Consider the following 21677-nt stretch of genomic DNA (forward strand, 5'->3'; position numbering starts at 1 on the left):
TAATAAATAATGATTTGGAATTTTTTTATCAATATTTCTGAATCTATATTTTATTTTGAATTTATTATAATGCTTCACAATAATTGATAGAAATTTTTTATTCATTAGTAAGAAAATAAAACACTGTAAAAAGTGTAGATCAAATTATCTAATCATCATATTAAGGACTATTAATATTTTAGAGTGTGACCATGTGATGTCTCATTTCATGATAATTTAGTGAACGTAAACAAAATTTTCAATACTTTCGGAAGTTTTATGTTAATTTATACTAACTTCTCCTATTAAAAATTAAATGAAATAATCGCTTTTTTCTTGAGGAAGTGTTTATAAAGAAAAAAATATGATTGAAGATAAAAATTTTATAGTTCCATGCCAGTATTTTTATTATTAAGTCTGTAAGAGTTCAAATTTTAAATCCCTCTTTTTGAATTGTGTTTATTATTATTTTTTACATCTAACAGAAAAAAATATACAAACTAGAGTGATGTCATTGGATTTAAATATTTCTTTTACATTGATAGCTAAAAATTTTTCACTTTTGGAAGAATTTATTATAAAACTTTTTAAGAGTAATCTGAAATTATCTATTTTAATACAAATTTTTAAGTGATTTTTTTCATATTTTCTTTTATTTTTTTTTTTTTTTTTTTTTTTTTTTTTTTTAGTAAAAAGTCCCTAAGTAATAATTTTAAAAAATTTTTAATGAAGAAATAAGAAGGTTGAATGTAGAAAAAAATTACGATTATTGAAAACTTAAATAACTGTTTTTAAATTAAAATTCATGAAGCATAGAAATTAAAATTAAGTACGGACATAAAACGATTGAAAGCTATGCAAAATACTTTATTAATCTTTCACTACATAAAATTTTTCTAAAATTGCGTCAAGAGTTTTTGCAATAGTATAAGTCCGAAGAGATCAAATTGAGATAGATATCATGAATTAACTAAGTTAACGGTGAAATTGAATCATAAAATATAATGTTCGTTTGCAATTATTGAATTAATTAATAGTTATTTAGTAGAGCAATAACTTTTAATGAATCGCATGAAGAAATATTGAACAAAAATAAATAAAATCAAATGTAAATAACTAATTATATAGTATAAGTAATTTGTTATTTAAGCGCAATGATAAATACCATTGAACAGCTGTAAAATCATCAGCATAAATTATAAATATCATTAATAGTCATCACTTAATATTATTAATATATTCATTAAGTTAGAAGTATTCAAAACTACGGTAAGAAATTATTTGGCTCAATAAAATTTTCTTTTTAACGTCAACATTTCACAATTCGCATGGAAAAATTTATCCAAGTGAAGAGAGAGAATGCATATGTTAGAATTGTGCGTATATCACATAGGCTACCTTGGAGATAATTGTACGTGATTGGCCATATTTAGTAGTTGCAGAAATATCTCATAAAATATATGTTAAATTTAATGTAATTAATATGAGGTATTTACATTTAGTAATTTATAAGGACATTGGCATAATTATGTTGATATTATACAGGTTAATTAGGGACATATACTCAAAGTGATGATGATGATGATGATAATTAATGATAAATAAAAATTAGTTACTTGATCAACTAAAGATTAATATTCCACACTGTAATTTTTTTAATAAATAAATTTATATTTATAATAATAATAATAAATAAATAAATTTATATTTATATTATTAAAAATTAAATATGATTTAATCTAGGTACTTATTAACTTGTCATTACGGTAATATAATTAACCGGTGAATAAAATTTTATAATAAGGTGATAATTATTGTTTTCATCAAAATTGTTCGACACATTTTATGACTTGATAACTTTATAAGCAAAAGTTATATCTAAAAAAAGAAATACTATACGTAATACTAAATAAGGTTTCAAAGCGAAATTTAATTCACTAAGGTTAAACGAATTGGGACAATTTTTTGTGAGGCTTCGTACTAAGTAGCTCAACTTCTGTTGTTTTTTGATCACTTAATTTTATAATTAGATTATATTAATTAATAATTCACTATGGATAAAAAATTAACTATCATTAAAAATAATAATGTATATTTCAAGCAATATCTAATAAAAACATAATTGTTTTTTTTATAAGACGATAATAATAATAGTAAAAATTTGTAAGCAGGCCTTTAAAACTTATCCATTCCCATGAAAATAAAAGTAAAAAATTTTAAATTAACAATCAATCGGGACTTCTCCAGTTTTGATCGCAGGAATCACTCCATTCAGAATCTCCAGTACCTGGACATGAATCCTGTGAAGAATAACGCCAACAACCTATTACTCCATCCCACTGTAACAGAAAAGTATTCATTATTAAAGTTGATAAAATAATCAAAGCCTATAAATAAGCATTTTTTAAATAAATAAATAAATAAATAATAAAACTTACAGACGCTGATATTATTTCTTGATGATACGGATGCCAACTGACATCTCTAACACATCCTTCATGTCCTTCAAGTGTTCTTACAATATTACCCGTCAAAAGATCATAAACTAAAAAAGAAAAGACAATTATTAAAATTATATAAATACAATCGTAATAGTAATAATAATTATTAAATTTTGAATGAACTAGATTTTCATCAAAGTCATTGCGAAATGTAGACATTGACGTTGATAATCACGCGATACTTAATAACTTTATTATAAATATTATGTGAAATTTCAGGTTGTTGGCTTTGAAGCAATACGTTAATACTATTCAATTATTTTCATGAGATAATAACATACTTAAGGTTTCAATTTCACTTGATCAATCAATTGATGCAGCAAATATTTAATAGACTAATCCGAAGTAATTTTAATTAATAAATTATTCAGCAGAAATAAAATTTAATAAATACTTACTGACAATTCTACCGTGTCCACAACCAGTATAGATATATCTTTGCCCAGTGGTTGCAGCCGGTGAAAAATGACAACGAATCAACGTTTGTACAACCATGTGTCCTCTATATGTCATAATACTCGTATCGCCTTCCAATAATGACGTTGACGTGTAAACTATTTTGTAACATAAGTAATAAAAAAAAATCTAAAACGAAATACTGAACATGTTATTAGTCAAGAAGTTGGTGATTATTTCAAGGTTCATGGTTCTCTGTTAATTATTTAAAGTAAAGCATTCATGCTAAGTAGAAAAACGACCTAAATAATATATTGCAAGCATAGTTACTGAAGACTGTACTTTTAAGAGAAACCAACTTTTAGATTTAAATTTAACCCGTTGAGGTCATTATGGGTCTAAATGACCCAAGACAATTTTTGAGTTGCTCTTGCTTCGAAAATATCATTCAAAATGGTATCTGTGGTACCATCTATTATTGTTTGAAGATTTTTTGAGATTCATGGAAATTTACGATTTTAATTGCACAAATCAATATAGTTTTTGAAAAGCTCGACATGACACCACTTTTTTTTTCAATGTATGCGATATCCGGAGTAAAACTTCGGAGGTCATTTTCATTTATCTTAAAAAATGAAGTTTTTAGTAAAAAAAGTCAAATTTTTCGAAATTTGACTTTCTCGTATTTTTTTTTATAGTTAAAAAATTAAAAAAAAATTGAGTTATTCAACGGAAGTGTTAAGAATTACTCTAATGTACGGCTCGAGTAAAAATATTGACAAGAACGCAAGTAGCATCAATTTTTTCCGTGCATGGGGTCAATTAGACCCAGTATGACCACTACGTTATTTTTAAGAAGTGTGACCTCAACGGGTTAAGTAAATTATTTATAAGAAATGAATTACGTTGCTTGGGTACGTGGGTGTGCCATCGATAATCCCAGTCTTGATTAGCAACAGCTTTCCGGGTATTAACTTCGGCCTCTTTACTCGAGAATGCACGGACATCCCACAATTTTATTGACTGATCTTTGCTATTTGTTAGCAAATAACGGCCGTCACCACGAGGATCAATGAAAGTTATTCCGTCCATGTGTCCAGCGAGTACACCTACCGGATGAGGATTTGCTTCGTTTAACGTTCGTCTGTCCCAAACTTTGCACAGTCCATCATCTCCACCGCTATATAAAATTTGCGAAGTGTTATCAGCAAATGCAACAGCGTTAACGTCATCTGTGTGACCTTTAATCTACAATAAATGTTAATTAATTAGTTTTCATATTTAGAATTAGATTAAATTCATTGATTTATTATAATTTATAAGAAATTTTGTTTAAAAGTTATAGAAGTTCAACTATTCCGAAATTAAGGTCTATCAAGCTAGCATGGACTCGTCCATCATGCATTGACTTATTATTCAAGCAACAAAATTTATTTTTGGTGCTAAATTTGTTGCTTTTTTGTTGCTAATTAGTTGCTCCATTGAGAATGTTGTTGCTTGTTTAAATTCCGAGAAATCAATAATAATATCCGTCCAAGATGGATCTTGCCGCTGCTAGCTTGACGACGCTCCGAAATTATTAATAATTTAGAATTAGACTATTCAAATTTTTTCGTCTTCAAAATTTTTAGTAAATTATTACACTGTTTTAATTAAAAGTCAGTTTTTAACAATAAAAGTTCATTTCATTTAAAATTAAAGTATTTTCAATACCGTCAATAATTTCATAATTATCAGCTCTAAAATTTTTATAATTTCTATTTTAAAAAAAAAAAAAAAAAAAAAAAAAGAACATACTTTTATGGCTGGTTGATGACACTCGCGATCGTAACAATAAAGACAACCATCGTTAGCAGCACCAAGAATTTCTTTCCCATCGCAGGAAAAAACTAACGAAAAAACACAAAATCTTCCCAAGTCTGATGGAGCTAACGGCAAAGCTTCTTGAATAGTTGAATCACCATAAATTGAACAAAGATACACTGTAAACACATTACAAAGTAATAATAATAGTATAGTAGTAATCAATCTAATCAAGATGTCAATTATTTTTAATAAGCTAATTACTTACAAGCGTCAGACCAACTTGAATAAGCGATATAATTCCCATCTGGACTGAACGCAGTATCTAATATGCTCCAAGACACATTTTGCGCAAATATTTTTTTGTATTCATGGAATTCCCCGTCTTGGGTATTGTAAATTCGCAGTAAATTATCTGTAAACAAAGAATAGATTATTAAATCTACGTGATAATTAGTTTATTAAATAAATAGGCTTACCTTGACTGGCGGTAACAAGAAGTTTCCCATCAGAAGAATATGACCCACAAAATGCGCGGCTTTTGTATTTAGCTACAGGTATCATACGATTAGGTAAAAAATGATTATTTATTCGGCATTTTTGACCTGCATTAAATGTAGGACCTATTTCACGTTTTTGTATCATACATGTTACTGATTTGTTATTAACACGTTCAACTTCTGGATCAATAAAACCGCTTGCACGCTTTGTTGATAAATTTATTTCATTGTTCTGTTGACATAAAACAGTAATCGTTATTTAATTATTTGATTAAACTTTCAGTAGATATTAAGTGATTAAATTTATTAGAGTTTCTTTTCTAATACGGTTTTCCTGATTAAATAATTATTTAAAATTGAGGTCGGTAGTGAATAATAAATGCTTCGCTGGTGATGAATAAAATTCATTATCAGCAAAGTATCGGAAATCGCTTTTGATAAGAGAGTCGCCGGCTTCTAGTCTAAACATCGTGAGAGGTAGACTTCAATGATTTCTCCGGAGACGGACTGACTCCACCAAAATTATTAAGTTTGCAGTACATTTAGTTTGTTGAATTTAATGTGTTTTATTTTACTGAAATCCTTCTTCAAAATTAAGTTAAAATTAGGAGAGAGCCGTGCGACGGGCCCACCTAGGGTTTATTCACACCTTAATGAAGCCAACCTAAGATGAAAATAAATTAAAGACGTTTATTGGAAATAATGAAATTTCCAAAACGTCATAATTAGGGCCGAGAATTTAGTTTTTTTAAAAGAGAGAGACAGAAGATAGGTGTAGCCAAGCGTTCTGATTGGTCATAATAAATTAATTGTTTTTTGTTTTTCGCAATCAAGTGAAGACAGCAGCTTGAAGAAAAAATAAAAATTAGATTGCTAATCCAACATGAAAATATGAAAAATATGTCAAAAAAAAACAGGTTGGTTTTCAGATGTAAAGGTGCTTGTAAACAAATACAAGTCTGTACTGCTCAGATAAATAAAGAAGAGAATTTGAAGCACAGTGTTGGGACTAAAATGTTTGATAAAATTAATTTAAAGTGAACAGTGACAAGCTGGCAATTTCGCTGAAGATCGCGTAAAGGAATTGCTCCCGGTCTCACTGGTAATTTTGCTGGAGATCGCACTGACGTTCTTTTTAAAGGTCTCGCTAGAACTCTTGCTGACAGTCTCGCTGGAGATCACGCTGACGGTTATTCTAGAGGTCTCGCTGACGGTCTCACTGGAGGTCGTTTTGCTGGAAGTTGTGCTAATGGTATTGCTGCCGGTCTCGCTTGGTGATTTTGCTGGCGATCGCGCTGACGGTCACGCTGGAGATCACGCTGACGGTCTCGCTGGAGATTACACTGACGGTCTTTCTAAAGATCACACTGACGGTCTTTCTGGAGATCACGCTGACGATCTCACTGGAGATCGCGCTGACGATCTCGCTGGAGATCGCGCTGACGATCTCGCTGGAGATCGCGCTGACGATCTCGCTGGAGATCGCGCTGACGATCTCGCTGGAGATCACACTGACGATCTTTATGGAGGTCTCGCTGGTGATTTCCAGCGAGACTACCAGAAAGATCGTCAGCGTGATTCCAGCAAGATCGTCAGCGTTATCTCCAACGAGACTTCCAGAAAGACAGTCAGCGTGATCACCAGCGAGACCTCTAGAAAGATCGTCAGCGTGATCTCCAGCGAGATCGTGAGCGTGATCTCTAGCGAGACTCCCAAAAAAACCGTCAGCGTGGTCACCAGCGAGACCTTTAGAAAAACCGTCAGCGTGATCTCCAGCGAGACCTCCAGAAAGATTGTCAGCGTGATCTCCAGCGATACCATCGCCGTGATCGCTAACAAAATTATCAGCGTGACCGGCAGCGTGATCTTCAGAAAGATCGTCAGCGTAATCATCAGCGTGACCTCCAGAAAGATCGTCAGCGTGATCTCCAGCGAGGCCATCAGCGAGACCGTCAGCAAGAGTTTTAGCGAGACCTTTAGAAAGACCGTTGGCGTGATCTCCATCGAGACCTCCAGAAAGACCGTCAGCGTGATCTCCAGCGAGACCGTCAGCGTGATCTCCAGCGATACCATCACCGTGATCACCATCAAAATTACCAGCGAAACTCCTAGCAATACCATCAGCTCGATCTCCAGCAAGATCTTTAGCGATACCTTCAGCGAGACCTCTAAAAAGACCGTCAGCGTGATTTCCAGCAAGACCATCGGCAAGAGTTCTAGCGAGACCTCCAGTGAGATCTTCAAAAAGACCGTCAGTGCGATCCCCAGGAAAATTACCAGTGAGACCGGGAGCAATTCCTTTACGCGATCTTGAGCGAAATCGCCAGCTTGTTTACTGTTCTCTTTAAATTAATTTCATTAAACATTTTAGTCACAACACTGTGCTTCAAATTCTCTTCTTTATTTATCTGAGCAGTACAGACTTGTATTTGTTTACAAGCACCTTTACATCTGAAAACCAACCTGTTTTTTTTGACATATTTTTCATATTTTCATGTTGGATTAGCAATCTAATTTTTATTTTTCTTCAAGCTGCTGTCTTCACTTGATTGCGAAAAACAAAAAACAATTAATTTATTATGACCAATCAGAACGCTTGGCTACACCTATCTTCTGTCTCTCTCTTTTAAAAAAACTAAATTCTCGGCCCTAGTCATAATAGTGCTTCGACCAGGATGTTGCAGCTAAAATTATAAATACTGCTGAGATTTTTAAAATAATTTTTATTGTAAAAAACTGATACGTATTTAAGGAGTTTTGAAATAATTGTTATGAATTTGTGAACATTTAAAGAAGGTGACTATAAGGGGAAGGGGACTATAAATTTTAAAACTGAAGCTGAAAAAAAAATTTCGATGATTTTACTAATATTGTGTGAAATATTGCTACGGTTGATTCATCAAAATTCCTGGAGATGAAGTTTTTTTTTTTTTTTCTAAGGAATTTGTACATTTAAAAAATTTTTTTTTTAATTTCAAATGTTAAAAAAATTGGGAAAAATGAAACAAAAGAGGAAAGGGGGTCCAAAAAGTTAAAATTTTGCGTGATGTCATAAATGGACGAGACTCAATAGTCTTTTGCAAAAACAAATTCCTCATTTTTTCACAAAGTTTTTTTATAACTTTAACATATTTCTTAGCATCACTTGAAATTTTGTTTCCACTTAAAAAAAATAAGTTTTATTTGTCAAGTTGTAAAAAAAATCATGTTTCACAAATTTAATTCCAAAAATACAATAAAAAATTATGAAAATGAAGTTAGCCGATATTTAAAAATTTTTAGAAATTTTTTATTGAAAAAATTTCAATTAAAGAATTAAAAGAAAAATTTCACATGTAACTACTTGAAAAACTATAAGTGCAATTTTTTATAAATATTTTTTTAGTTGTAATTTAATTAATAAAAAAAATAAAAAATTTTTAGACGTCTGCTAACTTCAGTGTCATAAAAAATTAGTGTATATCTTTAACTTTTACAGTCATTGTTAATCAAATAAATTTTTTATGACACCTCAGTATAGTGTAATAATGATAGTAATGAGTAATGATCTAACTTTTATTAAAAGAAGCTTCATTATAACTTCATTTATATAAAGTATTCACTAATGCAATGTACTTCATTTAAATTAAATTGTTTTCGATTATTTTGTTTAATCATAAAATATGAGAGTACCTGAAATTACATTATATTAAACTTTGCACATCACCATACATTATTATACGGTATTTTTTAAAATTGCTAACAGCGATGTTCTTACGTTTGCATTTGGGCAGAGTATTACTTCTTATCTCCTAGTTTTTCTCATAGCGTAATAATATTTAAATCCACACTATAGTGGATTCATTTAACTACTTTTAGTCAGTCACAGAATAAAACTAAGAAATTAGACAATTATTGTAATTGAGAATTCTATTAAATTCGTATCATAGAATACAGCCGATAATACGCTACGAAATTGCAGTAGAAAATCCTATTTTAAATTATGTTATAAAATCAATTAAAGAATAAACAGGATAATTATCATTATCGATCTACAGTATCAGTAATAGAATTTAACAGTGAATAATAAATTTGCTAAGTTGAAGTGTAACTTTGTAATATCAAATAAACAATCAAAGGTGACTAAAGTTTAGGCAGAAAAATTTGTGTTAATTACTTAAACGAAAACTGAACTTCCTCCCAAGACATAGCAATTTATATTACATTAAGACTATAATAATGATGATGATGATGATGATGATGATGATAATAATAATAATAATAATAATAATAATAATAATAATAATAATAATAAAGTCTCCGCTACTAACACGCTCGCTGTCCCAGTCTTACTATACTCTTTCGGTGTCTTAAAATGGGCCCGAAAGGATCTGCGAGATCTCGACATCAGAACCCGTAAGACTATCAACATGAACCGGAGCATGCACCCCAATTCATCAGTCGCCAGATTATACCTCTCCCGGTCGATCGGTGGGAGAGGTTTGCAGAGCTTGGAGCGGCTTCACGATCGTTTAGTCCTGGGTTTAACACACGAAGTTGTCAATTTCACTGCAGATGAGGATGACTTTCTTATGCAAATTGTTCATAAACATGAGAATGCGCATAAGGGGTCGTTCTTATATAAGGCAGCAATATATGCGGCAAGCACCCTTGGTCTTGGAGAAATAAACGCTCTTCTGGAACTCCGAAAGGAGGAATTCAAGAGCGCCATCAGGAACGCCGAGGAAAAACTACTCCTAGGCAAACTGATGGACAAGTCTATGCACAGCGTGTTCTTCAAACACGTGCGTGATCATGGCTTGTCCACCCAGCTGACGTTTTCCTTCTTAAAGTCAGCTGGCCTGATGTCCGAGACTGAAGGGTTCATATTTGCTTGCCAAGATGGTGTCATTAACACTCTAGAGTACCGTAGCAAGGTGCTCCAGGTGCAGCTCCCGGACACGACCTGCAGGGCGTGTAAACAACATCCGGAGACGCTTATGCACATTTTGTCAGCATGTCCTGTGCTGGCGAGAGGTGCATACATCCAGCGTCACAATGCTGCCCTGAGAGTACTGTACTACTATCTTCGTCACCGCTACGGTATTGACGTGACACCGGTGCTGCCTTATCTGCCAGGAGATATTCCCCAGGTTGTTGAGAATGACAGTTGCAAAATTTATTGGAACATGCCGTTTGCAACAACTCGGCGGATAGATCACAACAAACCTGATATTGTGCTCTTCGACAAGGCTACTCGTGACATTTATGTCATTGAGTTCTCGGCCCCGGCTGAATACAACATCTCAGCCAAAGAAGAGCACAAAAGACAGATATATCAGGATCTCCTGTTTGAAATTGGCAAACTTTACCCAGGTTACCGTGTCAAGCTCGTCGTCCTGATTGTTGGCGTCCTCGGAGGGATGAAACAGTCTTTTGTATCCTCACTTGCCAGAGTTCCAGCTTGCTCATCAAAAGCTGAATTCTTGGCGGTCAGGATGCAGAAGGCTGTCATACTAGGTTGCCTCCGTCTACTTAGGAAAATGACTTTGGCCTGCTGTGATCACTAACCGCCTTGTTGTGCAGAGTGGTCCAGCAGTAATGGATGGAGCTCAGGCTGGGCCCTCGGAGAATCGGACTCCGGGGACAACCCCCCTGAGCATTTAATAACATAATAATAATAATACTGAAATTAACAGACATCTGATGAGACTGAAGTTAGCAGACGCTTGACAATTTTTTGATTTTTCTTGAAAAATAAACTAAGCATAGAAAATTATTTATAACAATCTTATTTATAATTTTTCAGAGCTTCTAAAGATGAAGTTTTTAAATAAAATTTTCTTGCTATAATTTGTTTGTTAAAAAATTAGGAAAACGGTTGACCCTAAAGACCATCCCTGCAACTTCCCGCTACCTCCATAACTAAGTGCTCAACAATTCACTTATTTTTTAAGCTCTTCGAGTTCAAAAATATAATTTTTGTGTAATTTTGAGCTCTCCGAGCTCAAATAAATCGCTGTTCTGTGCTTTTGAGCTCTTCGAGCTCAAAAGGCTAATGGAAGTTTTATAGAACACTATTTTTTGAATTATCAAACCGCAATAACTTTTGAATGAATTAACAGATTGTCTCACGGTTTACGGCATTCAACAAAGTTTTTTGAGTTCTTTAAAAAATTTTTAAGAGTAAACTGGTCAGGCTAAAAATTTCATAGAAATGATGAAAAAAACATTTTTTTCAATTTTTTTCGACAACGATCTCACGAACAAATCAACCGATTTTGACCGGACTGGTGGCAATCGACGTGGTTTTTTGAAGTTAAGAGCTGATTAGTTTTTGGGATTGATCAGCTCAGTCGTTTGAAAGATATTTCAAAAAAACGAATTTTTGGAAATTTTATTTTTGAGATTTCTCAAAATTGATCTACTCAAATTCTGTAAATTAGTATCAAAATTCTAGGGGCAAAGGAACTCTTCAGAATGCCGCTTATTTCGATTGAATCGGATTATCGGTTCAAAAGTTATGAGAGATTTACATACATACATACATACATACACACACACACACACACACACACACACACATACAGACAAGGTGACATCACCGCGGAAATAGTCAGGAAAGCTTCCTAGGACATCAAAACGCCGAGATCTGATGAAAACTCGATTTTCGAAAAACGGGGTGAAAACATTAACTTCCCGATTTTTGAAAATTTTCAATTTTCTTAGCGGGAAGTTAAAAAGTTCTAAAAATTATCAGATATCTCTCAATTTCAGTATCATGACATCTGTCTAATTTTTTATTTTTACAATAACTGTATTATGAAAACTTTTGATAAAAAAATTCCACATTTAGAAATTTGGAAGAATCTACAAGTGCAAATTTAAAAAATATATTTTTTTTTACAATCGATTTGTAGTAAGAGTAAAAAAATTTTCAGATGTCTGATGATTTCAGTATTATTTAATAATAACATTTGACGGAAAACATGATGCTGAAATCAGCAGACATCTGAAAATTTTTTATTTTTATTATAAAGCGGTTATAAAAAACAAATAATTTCTAATAATTTGCACTTTTAATTCTTTCGAATTTCTAGAAGTGGAATTTTTTTATAATTATCTTAATTGTCATAAAATTAATTTGACAATAATCGGAAAACTGTATTAACAGAAAATATGAGTAGAAATATTGAAGAACAATTGTAAATTTACTTCAAGAGTTGTTGTACTCAACGGAGTTGCAGCTATTTTAGGTAAAGCATTGGAAGATGTTGCTGATGCCTCATCGCGCTGAATATCATCAATTCCGGTTCTATCCCAACCCCCTCTGAAAATAAAAATAAAATAATTATCATTATTATGAGCATAAAATAATAAACGAATGTAATTCATTGATATAAAATAAATGATTGAAAAAAAAATATTGACCTTTGTATAAGTAACTGTAATGTCCTCAATATACTCATGTGTGGTCTAGATGTTAAATCCATCATTCAATGACAGGCAAAATAATGTTGTTAATATAATCTAGATACTTGAGCGTTGACAATTATCATTAACTATTGCGACATGCTCGTACATTAATGTTATACACTAACACGTGATGATAAATGTTTATTATTAAATTTTTATGCAAGTACTTATATTTAATTATTATTTATGTTTATCAAGTTTTCAAGTATGTAATTATTATATTTTTAATGAACTAATCTATGTAGTACGAATAAAATAGTAGAATGAATAAAATGTATATTAGTACAAAACCGATTGAATATTATTGTCTAAGAACACCGCGATAAAATAAAATTTTTAATTCTTTTTTCACTTGACGTTGATATGATAATAAACAAGAAGTACCAGCTGATAACTACTGACTTATTACTATGGACGTATGACGTATTTGCAAAAAAAAAAAACAAAAAGTACACAACTGGTAATTTTATGAGAGAAATGTAAATATCTACCTTACCATCAGTTGCGTAAATTTTTTTAACGTATGCTAACTTGACGATTTAATTTTTTACACTTGAAATTTGAAATTTCGCGCCTAATTCTAAAGAACAAAGATCCCGAAATTGAGAAACATCTAATAATTTTCAAAATTTTTTAAGCAAGTAAATTATAGCAAGAAAAATTTATTTAAAAAATTTCATCTTTAGATGAAAAATAGTAAAAATATCTTCAATTTTCTTTCCGTGTAGTTTATTTTTTAAGAAAAATCAAAAAGTCGTCACGTATCTGCTTCTTTCAGTGTCATAAAATAAGGAATTTGGTGTCATAAACTTTTTATTTTATTTTTTTGATAATAATTTTCAGGCTAACTTGAATTCATTTATGAATTTTTAATTGCAGAAGGATAATACAAGGCGCAGAATGAATACCACCGTAGTATGCTCAAAACAAGACGAAGTTTGTGACTAAATTCGTAGTTGTAAACAATAATACAATTGCAGATTTTTTTTAATCACGTTTTTAGAATTTTTTTTCAATCTCAAAACCAGAAGATGGTATACTTTCAATCAACTTTGTTACATTTTTGTTTATATAGAAAATCTCATATATTACCAAGAACTCAATAAGGGATAATAATTTGTTTATAATCTAACATTTTTCTTAGGAAATATAAAAACACAGTCTTCTTTGTCATCTAGATTGTACTGCTTACTACACTCGTTTAGATGTTATTTCTTTTAGCTACCAGCTGGTTTTCTTTCGTGCTGATTTTTTTTAAAGAGGACATAGATAGCACTTACTGGTGGGCCTCTAAGGAGTGTTCTCCAAAGTGCATCCAGATCTGCATTATACTTTCCGTCTATTAGTGTTTGAATCTCGGAATGGAATTTTCAGAGCATAAATTTAGAGCTTGCCTGCAGGAAATGAGATGGTTCAAGGTTTCAGGTTCACTTTCGCACGCTCTGCAGTACTGGCTGTTATAACCTTTTTTGTTGCTCATTCCAAAATTTCCGCATCTTATCTTGGTCGTTCAACAATGTTTTTCTAATCATTTTCAGGCTTAAAATAAGAAAAAAAAAAAAAAAGTTTCTACTCACCTTTGACTGAAAATAAAAATTTTTTTAACTCTCGTAACTAAAAGAGCGTGTTTTTTTACATTTTTAAATGAAGATCTACTTGTTTGGCTTTAAAAAAATTTATCAATTTTTTGGCTCATAATAAATTTATTAAACGATTGAAAAAAATTTTTTAAAATAACTAAAATGTTCTTTTGGTTTCGCAGTGTTGAAAGAGCGGTCATAATTTCATATTTATACATTGATAAAAAAATTGAAATAAATTGAAAAAATAAACCTTGAACGAAAAAAATAATTTTTAAGAATTTAATTATTGTATTAAATCAAGTATAAAAATTATTGAATTAATAAAAATTTATTGATTGGATACTCAAAAATTAGTCGGCTTCATTCAAGATAATCTAAAAATTTGTGAAACTGTTTTTTTTTTTAAACACTGTTTATTAATAATATGACAAATACAATTTATTCAGTTAATAATTATCATTCAATATGACAAAATCATTTTACCGGAATAAGTGCAGTTAAACATCCGTAAAGAAAAAAAAACATGTCAAATCCTCAGAATCTACTCTTCTAAGAACGAGAGTTTTCAAAGAATCCGCTCCAATGCATCAGCAGAAAAAAGTGGATACCTTTTTTACTCTCACATATCCTGTGGTGCTTTGAAAAATGATTAGAGTAAGGCAACCTTCAAAAGGAAAGATATGAAAATAAATATTCGTTTAGTTACACGTTTTATCTCTGCATTCGTTCACTAAAATTTCGGAATGACCTGAAATTTTTGCCACTTTCCTTTGATTTTGTTTTTTTTTTTTTTTCGAATTTCTGCTAATTTATTGGGAAAGCATGATCTGGGTGACACAGTTTCAAAAATTGTTTTTTTTTTTTTTTTTTTTTTTTTTACAGGTGAAAAAGATCTTAGACTAGAAAATTCACGCTTTAAGTTGTGTATTTTTTTCTTTGTTGTTTATGTTTATAAGATTTTTACGGCATTAAAATTTTTTGAAAACGACAAAAAAATTTTTTTAGTTCATTGATTTTTGTCAGTGTAAAGTCAAGATATTTTTTTATTGATTACTCATACTCATCATAAATGATTGATAATAATAATAATATTTGAGATCTTAGTTAGCGATAGGTAAGTCTAGATCAGAGATGAGATGAAAATAAAATACTCAATTTATCATTATTGTTTTACGACCGGAAGGGACCTTGGTTGCCTGAGGTAAACTACCTAGCATTTTCTTTGAAAAAGGAGATTTCAAATCTTTGACGGAAGTTTCCTAGGTAAGAATGAATGGATCTTGACGCGACAGGTGCACATGGGTCATTATATTCTAGTATACTAGACAGTAATATTTATAAAAACAATGCATGTTCCGTGTTTTCAATTTCATATTGTTTATTTATTTAATTAAATTTCAAAGATATGTACAAAAAAAATAATAATTTTTTAATTTTTGATTTTAAATAAAAAAATCATTTAAAAAGATAATCTGTGCGGCTGACAACATCAATGAGAATTAATAGAGATTTACGGAAGTATCCTTCTGTGTGGTGCTATAAACAAAAGTTAAAATAAAAATTATAGAATCATAAAAATGATTCATTTATTAAATATAACAAAATGTTAAAATTTTAATCGATATTTTTTTTAGAATAAAAGGATATTTATTAACAGTTAATAAATTTTGTTTGAATAAATGTGTTTTGTTTACGGTGCGATTTAAAGACCACTTATAAGAAACTACTGCCATATTTTCTCACAATAAAGACTTGATACATTAATAGTTCTCACAGCAAAAAAAAATTTATACTTTATTGCAATCGTTATTTTGTTATTTATTTAATTATCACTATTTTTTTAAAGAAAACTATTTGTCTACTCAATCCAATAGAATTGTATTATCTTTTGGCATTCTATTATCTTTTGAAGTTTATAGGTTTATAAAATGTATTAAAGTAGAATTTTAAAACTCACTTAATGTGAGTTAATAAAAGATTTGTTAACTGTTAATATATTACATTAAATAAATGATTTATTTCAACTGTTAGTAAATATTTATTGAATCATCTAATGTTGAAAAATCGTTTATTGACTGTTAATAAAGCTTATTAAATAATAATAAATCTTTCTATTAGTGTGATTAATTATTCAGAGTAACCAAAATAATTATAAAAAATTAAGTGTTATTAAATAAAAATAATGTAAAGTTGAAGAACTTACATGCACTTGGGTTCGAAGTGAGACGTGGTAAAGCCCTTTGTAGCGTTCAATAATGTGATGAAGTGTATGTTCATTCACAGTTATCACCATCAGTCTGGTGGTACTTTGGTGATCTTTTTGTTGTAAAGATTCATGTAATCGCTTCGCATAATAGTCATATACGCCTTCAGTGCATAGTGCTATAATTAAGAATTAATATATAATTTTTAATAGAAGAAATTAACAAAAATTTTTAACTAAATTTTTAATAGAAGAATTAGTTAGAATTCAGTAAAAGGATTCGTTTTTCTTTGATTTTTTATTTCATTTTAAATCAATTTTTCATTTCTTTTTTGAATCCTGATGTCCAGCAAGAGTATATTTTTGTTGGAAGATAGAATAAAAGAACATTGTCGGCAATTCACTATTTTATTTAATAATATTGGGTTAATGTTTCTAAGAGGCATTTCTTCGCTATCTATTTTGGCTGGTAAAATTTGAAGACCAGATTGAGTTTTTAAAAATTTAGAGTATTTACGGAAGAAATAAAAAGGGGAAATATTATGTCATATAATGTAACGTGGCGCTTCATATAAAAAACTTGAAAAATTACAATTTCAGATTGTAATTTTTACAGATTTTGAAAGAATTACACAGAAAAAAAAAAGTTCTTGAATCAAGTATATAATTTTGAAGAACTTCATCTTCTTGATTTGAGTAAAAAAATTCTTAAACTAAGAAATTTTTACTTGGTTCAAGTAAATTTTACTTGATTCAAGAATTTTTCGTCTTGATTCAAGACAATTACCCTCTTCAAAATTATTTTCTTGGTTCAAGAATTTTCCTCTCAAATTAAGTTAATTTTTTTTTCAGTGTACATTGTAAAATGTAAAAAAATTTTTCGATCGTAAAGCACTCTTTGATGCTACGAATCATGAGTCCTGCAATATTACATTTAAAGCTGTGAAAATTAACATTCAAAGTTGGAATTTTAAAAATGTTATTTTGAACTGCAATTTTTCTAGTTTTAAATTTGAAGTGACACTTATTACCATTTATAATGTAATTTTTACCTTTTTCTTTTTTCCGTGTTGAATCAAAATCAGGTTTTGAAAAATTTATAACTTGACAGATTTATAAATACCAAAAAAAATTTTTTTTCTGTTTCTCTTTGAGTAGAAAATTCATAGTACATTCATGCAGGCAAAAAAAAATCAAAATTTGCTCATAGAACAGGCATAAGAACGGAACAATAATTTTTTTTATCATTTTAAATTTAATTTTTAAGGTCTGAATATTTATTTTTAAAAGTATTAACTATCCAATTTACAAATTTTCTGTTACGTTCAAACAATTTATCTTCCTAAAAATGTGAAATCTTATCTTTTTATAGAATATTTCTGTACTTACATAAAGGATCACGAGGATAAATTGACGGAGATTGTTTTCCACTGCCAAAACCAAACGACAAAAACGCATCTGTCCTCAGTACTCCTACAGTAAAATCGATTAGTGTAGATTGAAAGTCTCCTGGAGGTATATTTAGAAGATCTTCGGGTAATTCATTTCCATAATCTGGATAATTAAAAATCGTTAATTTTTAATATAAAATATAAATCCTGCAAAATTTAAAGTAACTTACACAAAGGATATGAATTTTTTATTTTATCGATCTCCATGTAGTTCCGACGACAGAAAATATCTAAAAAAATATTCTTATTCGTTTCTGAATATTGATGAATAGCATAGTGAATTTCCTCAATTAAAAACTCCAATTCTGGCGTTGAAAGCGCTGCCATTAGATTTCCAAAGCTTCTGAATAATTTTGATCTAACATCAAGCTTTAATTGTGTTCGAAATTGGCTGTAATATGCATCAGCAATAGATGTACGGTGGAATAAATTTTTAAATATCAATATGTCTATGATTTCGTAGTGATCTTCATCTTGAAGTGCATCATGAAGAGACATAGCAGCATTTATCCAAGTATTGTTATTTTTCGAGAGGTTTTTTGGAATTTCGTCTAATTCGCTTTTTCGGTATAATACATATGCATGTTCGTCAACATCATACGATAAAACGGGCGTAATATCAGTTATAAATATTAATAAAATACTGATTAAAATCTGAAATTGTAATAAGTAATTATAATAATTAATATCAATAAAATTTAAATTTGAGTTCTGAAATGAAAACAAAAAATATTGAATGAATGATTTGGGTACAATAGAAACTATAAGTCTTACCATAGGTACTAGTTGATCCATGTTTACTGAATGAAATTTCCAGTCAATGTAACTTGGATTCACAAAACTTGAATAGTAGGACGTCAGAGTCGTGAATGAACGTTAGAGTAAAATTCAAGGTTACAAACTTACCTTGCCCCACTCCAAGTGTATTTTTAAAGAACTCAGGAGGGGCAACTAACCGTCGAACAAGGAAACTTTTTAAGTCTTCGACCCTTAGTGTGAAGTTAATAGTCAGTGTAATTTAAATAATTCTGACAGTAAAAAGTTGAATTTACTTTATTCGCAATATTTATTTTTTTGAAAATACGAAAGTTTTGTATCGTTTCGTTTTAAAAATTACTTTATTTAATCAAATATTGATGTTTAGTTGCGTACATCATATAATATTTTTTGTTTTTATCTTAGAGTAATATCAACAAACGTTTATTTTATCATTTTTATCTTAAGGTTTACAGTATGTCATGTTTTATAAATGAAAAGAAAATTAAAAAAAAATCACTGAGCAAAATTTGATTTTGTATCAGTGTTTCAAAATTTTCTTATACCATTATCTTATGTACAAATTACTTGAGTTGTTTGCGAGTAAACTAGTTATTTGTAAAAATTTTCATTGAAAACTGACATTTGATTCTTTGAAGACTGAAAAATAACTTATTATACCTACGTTTCTTAAGTAAGTACTTTATATTTATATATTTTAATTATAATTTATAGTATCAATAATACTCAATTAATTATAATTTGAGAATAATCAAAATGTATGATATATCTATTACTATAGTAATGGATTTGTAATTTATTGAGTATATTTAATAGCTTGATTTTTTTAATCTTATCGAAAACTCTTTGCTAGCTTACAGATTGTTCTGCAAAATTATAGCATTTTAAATAATATATTTAAAAAAACGGCACATCTGTACACTAATGATAGAAATTATTTGATTAAAGAGAAAAAAATTCTTGAACCATGAAGATCATTTTGAAGAATTATTTTGCTTATTGGTTAAAATCTAAAAATGATTTAAAAAATTCCACATTTTTTTTTCAAGGGATTATTCTGGTTCCGACGCTCTAAAAAAAGCAAATATTCTTTATTTTTTAACACAGAAACTATTATAGATATTGATATAAACTTTATACAGCTCAACACATACACTCTTAAATAACACAAAAAATACATAACTTTATTCTATTTTATTTTTTTTTGTATGAATAAACAGCGGGTGAACGTAGTTACTCCAAAAGCTGATATGTAGCTGACGTACATGATAACTTGATAACGGCTCATCTAAAACACAAAAACCAAAATTATATACCTTCAATATATAAGTAGTTATGGCAGTTAGGAACTACGAAGATTAATATTTATTGATAAAAAACAAAATGACTGAGATTAAAACAAAAAAACTTAAAAATGAGCCTTTTTTCCCAATTTTTAGTCCTAAAAAAATAGTTAAAATCAGAATTTTGATTTGGTTGTAGTTCGTGCCATAACTACTATTATGTAGAATATATGGTTTAAATTTCATTAAAATCGAGTCAGTGGTTTCGGAGATATCATGTACGATAATCAGAAAAGCATAGTTCTGAGATGAACGGGTTTAAAGTGTTTTTAATAAAAAAAAAAAATCTTACAAAGTCAACCAGCACCATACGAAATCCCTTCAGCCTGTTTGAAAATTTGATTTTCTTTTACTCGATCATTCACATAAACTTCGTAAAATAATATAGTTACAATGGTCCGATAACTTAGAAATTTTAACACAATACTTATAAACATATATACTTTCGTAGAATGTAAAAAAAAAATAATAATTTTTTCAAAAATTACAAACCAGAATGATTCCTTAAATCTAGTTAATTTTTCTATTGATATACACTGCAAAAAATCGAAAATGAATAGGGAGTGAATTAATGCTGAGTACAATTCGTAGACCTTTCATTTGAATACGCACATGAATTTTTTATAAATTTTATATATTTATATATTATTATATACTTCACAAATTTGTATATATATTAGGGTGTATATATATTAGGGTGTGCCAAAAAAATCAAGTAATTTTTTTTTTCAAAAAGTTCTTGAAATTTCGTTCGAAGATACCACAATAAAAATTCAGTTAAAATTTGAGCTCTTAATATCAATATTTAGAGATCGCGAACTGAATTTTTCGATTTTTCGTTTAATTAATACGGAAAAAAAATTTCCAGAAAGTTTGGATTTTTATTATTCTTGATTGAACCAACTTCATCGAACGAACAATCAATATTTTTATAGGAAATTGAACGCTGAATAAAAAAGGTCTCTTATCATTTTTTGATAAATTCAATCCTTCGAAAGTTATTCGAGGTTAAAGTTAAGCTTATTGCAAATTTGTGGATTATTTCACTTTTACGGTAAATTTATTACACCGGCATACGAAAAAAAAAAGTTGTTTGTACTTTCGACCGGACCCACCTACCGACATGTTTTTCGACCCGCTGAATCCAAATTTGGAGTCTGTTTGGCCCAGTCACCGTCTAGATTTGAGTAAAATCTGAATCTAAATGTTAATTATCCCGTCTTACTACGAATAGGAATTACTTCTTGTATTAGTAGGGTACGGGCGGGCAAGACGGAGAGGGAGGGTAAAACGAATAATCGTTCCAAACTCGCTCGTCGGTCGATAGAAAAATTTAGACTGCAATAAAAAACAATAGGTCTAATTACATAATAGATTGATAGATTGCAGTCTAAAATTTTTCTATCGACCGACCAGCGATTTTGGAACGATTATTCGTTTTACCCGCCCTCTCCGTCTTTCCCGCCCGTACCCTATACTCTCCAGTAGGAGGTGCCCTGGTTGCAGACACAAGCGATCATAAGGAATTTTTAATGGACTCAAGATTCGAACTCTATTTCAGGATGTAAATTTTATAGGAAAAATGAACGAAACGAAGAGTAGCTTGGCTTAGTTTCAAAAATGTGTCTCAAAACTTTTTAGGAAATAAAAAATGCGAAAAAATTGACTTGACTCAAGAGCCAAACT

At 29.9% G+C, this 21677-nt stretch overlaps 2 protein-coding genes across 4 annotated transcripts; both read right to left on the reverse strand.

Annotated features, from left to right (window-relative positions):
• Positions 1-2075: 2075 nt before the first annotated feature.
• LOC123267006 (DDB1- and CUL4-associated factor 11) lies at positions 2076-13039 on the reverse strand. Of its 3 annotated transcripts, XM_044731470.1 has the most exons (9): positions 12590-13031; positions 12374-12488; positions 5159-5411; positions 4948-5094; positions 4674-4858; positions 3782-4124; positions 2879-3034; positions 2418-2524; positions 2076-2318 (listed from the first exon to the last, which is right to left on the reverse strand). In XM_044731470.1, the coding sequence occupies exons 1-9, from the start codon at positions 12652-12654 to the stop codon at positions 2208-2210; spliced, it is 1482 nt and encodes a 493-aa protein (XP_044587405.1). In that variant the 5' UTR covers positions 12655-13031; the 3' UTR covers positions 2076-2207. The 3 variants fall into 3 exon arrangements, with proteins under 3 accessions (XP_044587405.1, XP_044587407.1, XP_044587406.1); XM_044731472.1 differs by lacking the exons at positions 2076-2318; positions 2418-2524 and having other exon boundaries at positions 2923-3065; positions 12590-13038; XM_044731471.1 differs by lacking the exons at positions 2076-2318; positions 2418-2524; positions 2879-3034 and adding an exon at positions 3080-3253 and having other exon boundaries at positions 3755-4124; positions 12590-13039.
• A 2583-nt stretch (positions 13040-15622) lies between these two features.
• LOC123267000 lies at positions 15623-18933 on the reverse strand. Its single transcript, XM_044731466.1, has 5 exons — positions 18646-18933; positions 18042-18525; positions 17810-17974; positions 16421-16599; positions 15623-15753 (listed from the first exon to the last, which is right to left on the reverse strand). The coding sequence occupies exons 1-5, from the start codon at positions 18664-18666 to the stop codon at positions 15673-15675; spliced, it is 930 nt and encodes a 309-aa protein (XP_044587401.1). The 5' UTR covers positions 18667-18933; the 3' UTR covers positions 15623-15672.
• Between the last annotated feature and the right edge of the window lie 2744 nt (positions 18934-21677).

The sequence above is a fragment of the Cotesia glomerata genome, linkage group LG6 (genome assembly GCF_020080835.1).
Source record: "Cotesia glomerata isolate CgM1 linkage group LG6, MPM_Cglom_v2.3, whole genome shotgun sequence".
NCBI classification, from domain to species: domain Eukaryota; kingdom Metazoa; phylum Arthropoda; class Insecta; order Hymenoptera; family Braconidae; genus Cotesia; species Cotesia glomerata.

Coding starts and splice junctions, on each gene's coding strand:
- LOC123267006 (XM_044731470.1), bottom strand. CDS start 12,654: ATGATGGATTTAACATCTAGACCACACATGAGTATATTGAGGACATTA. Junction 2,525..2,878: donor TGGACACGGTAGAATTGTCA/GTAAGTATTTAT, acceptor TTTCTTTTTTAG/TTTATGATCTTTTGACGGGT. Junction 2,319..2,417: donor AAGAAATAATATCAGCGTCT/GTAAGTTTTATT, acceptor TTTCTGTTACAG/TGGGATGGAGTAATAGGTTG.
- LOC123267000 (XM_044731466.1), bottom strand. CDS start 18,666: ATGGATCAACTAGTACCTATG. Junction 17,975..18,041: donor AAAAAATTCATATCCTTTGT/GTAAGTTACTTT, acceptor TTAATTATCCAG/ATTATGGAAATGAATTACCC. Junction 16,600..17,809: donor TTATCCTCGTGATCCTTTAT/GTAAGTACAGAA, acceptor TCTTAATTATAG/CACTATGCACTGAAGGCGTA.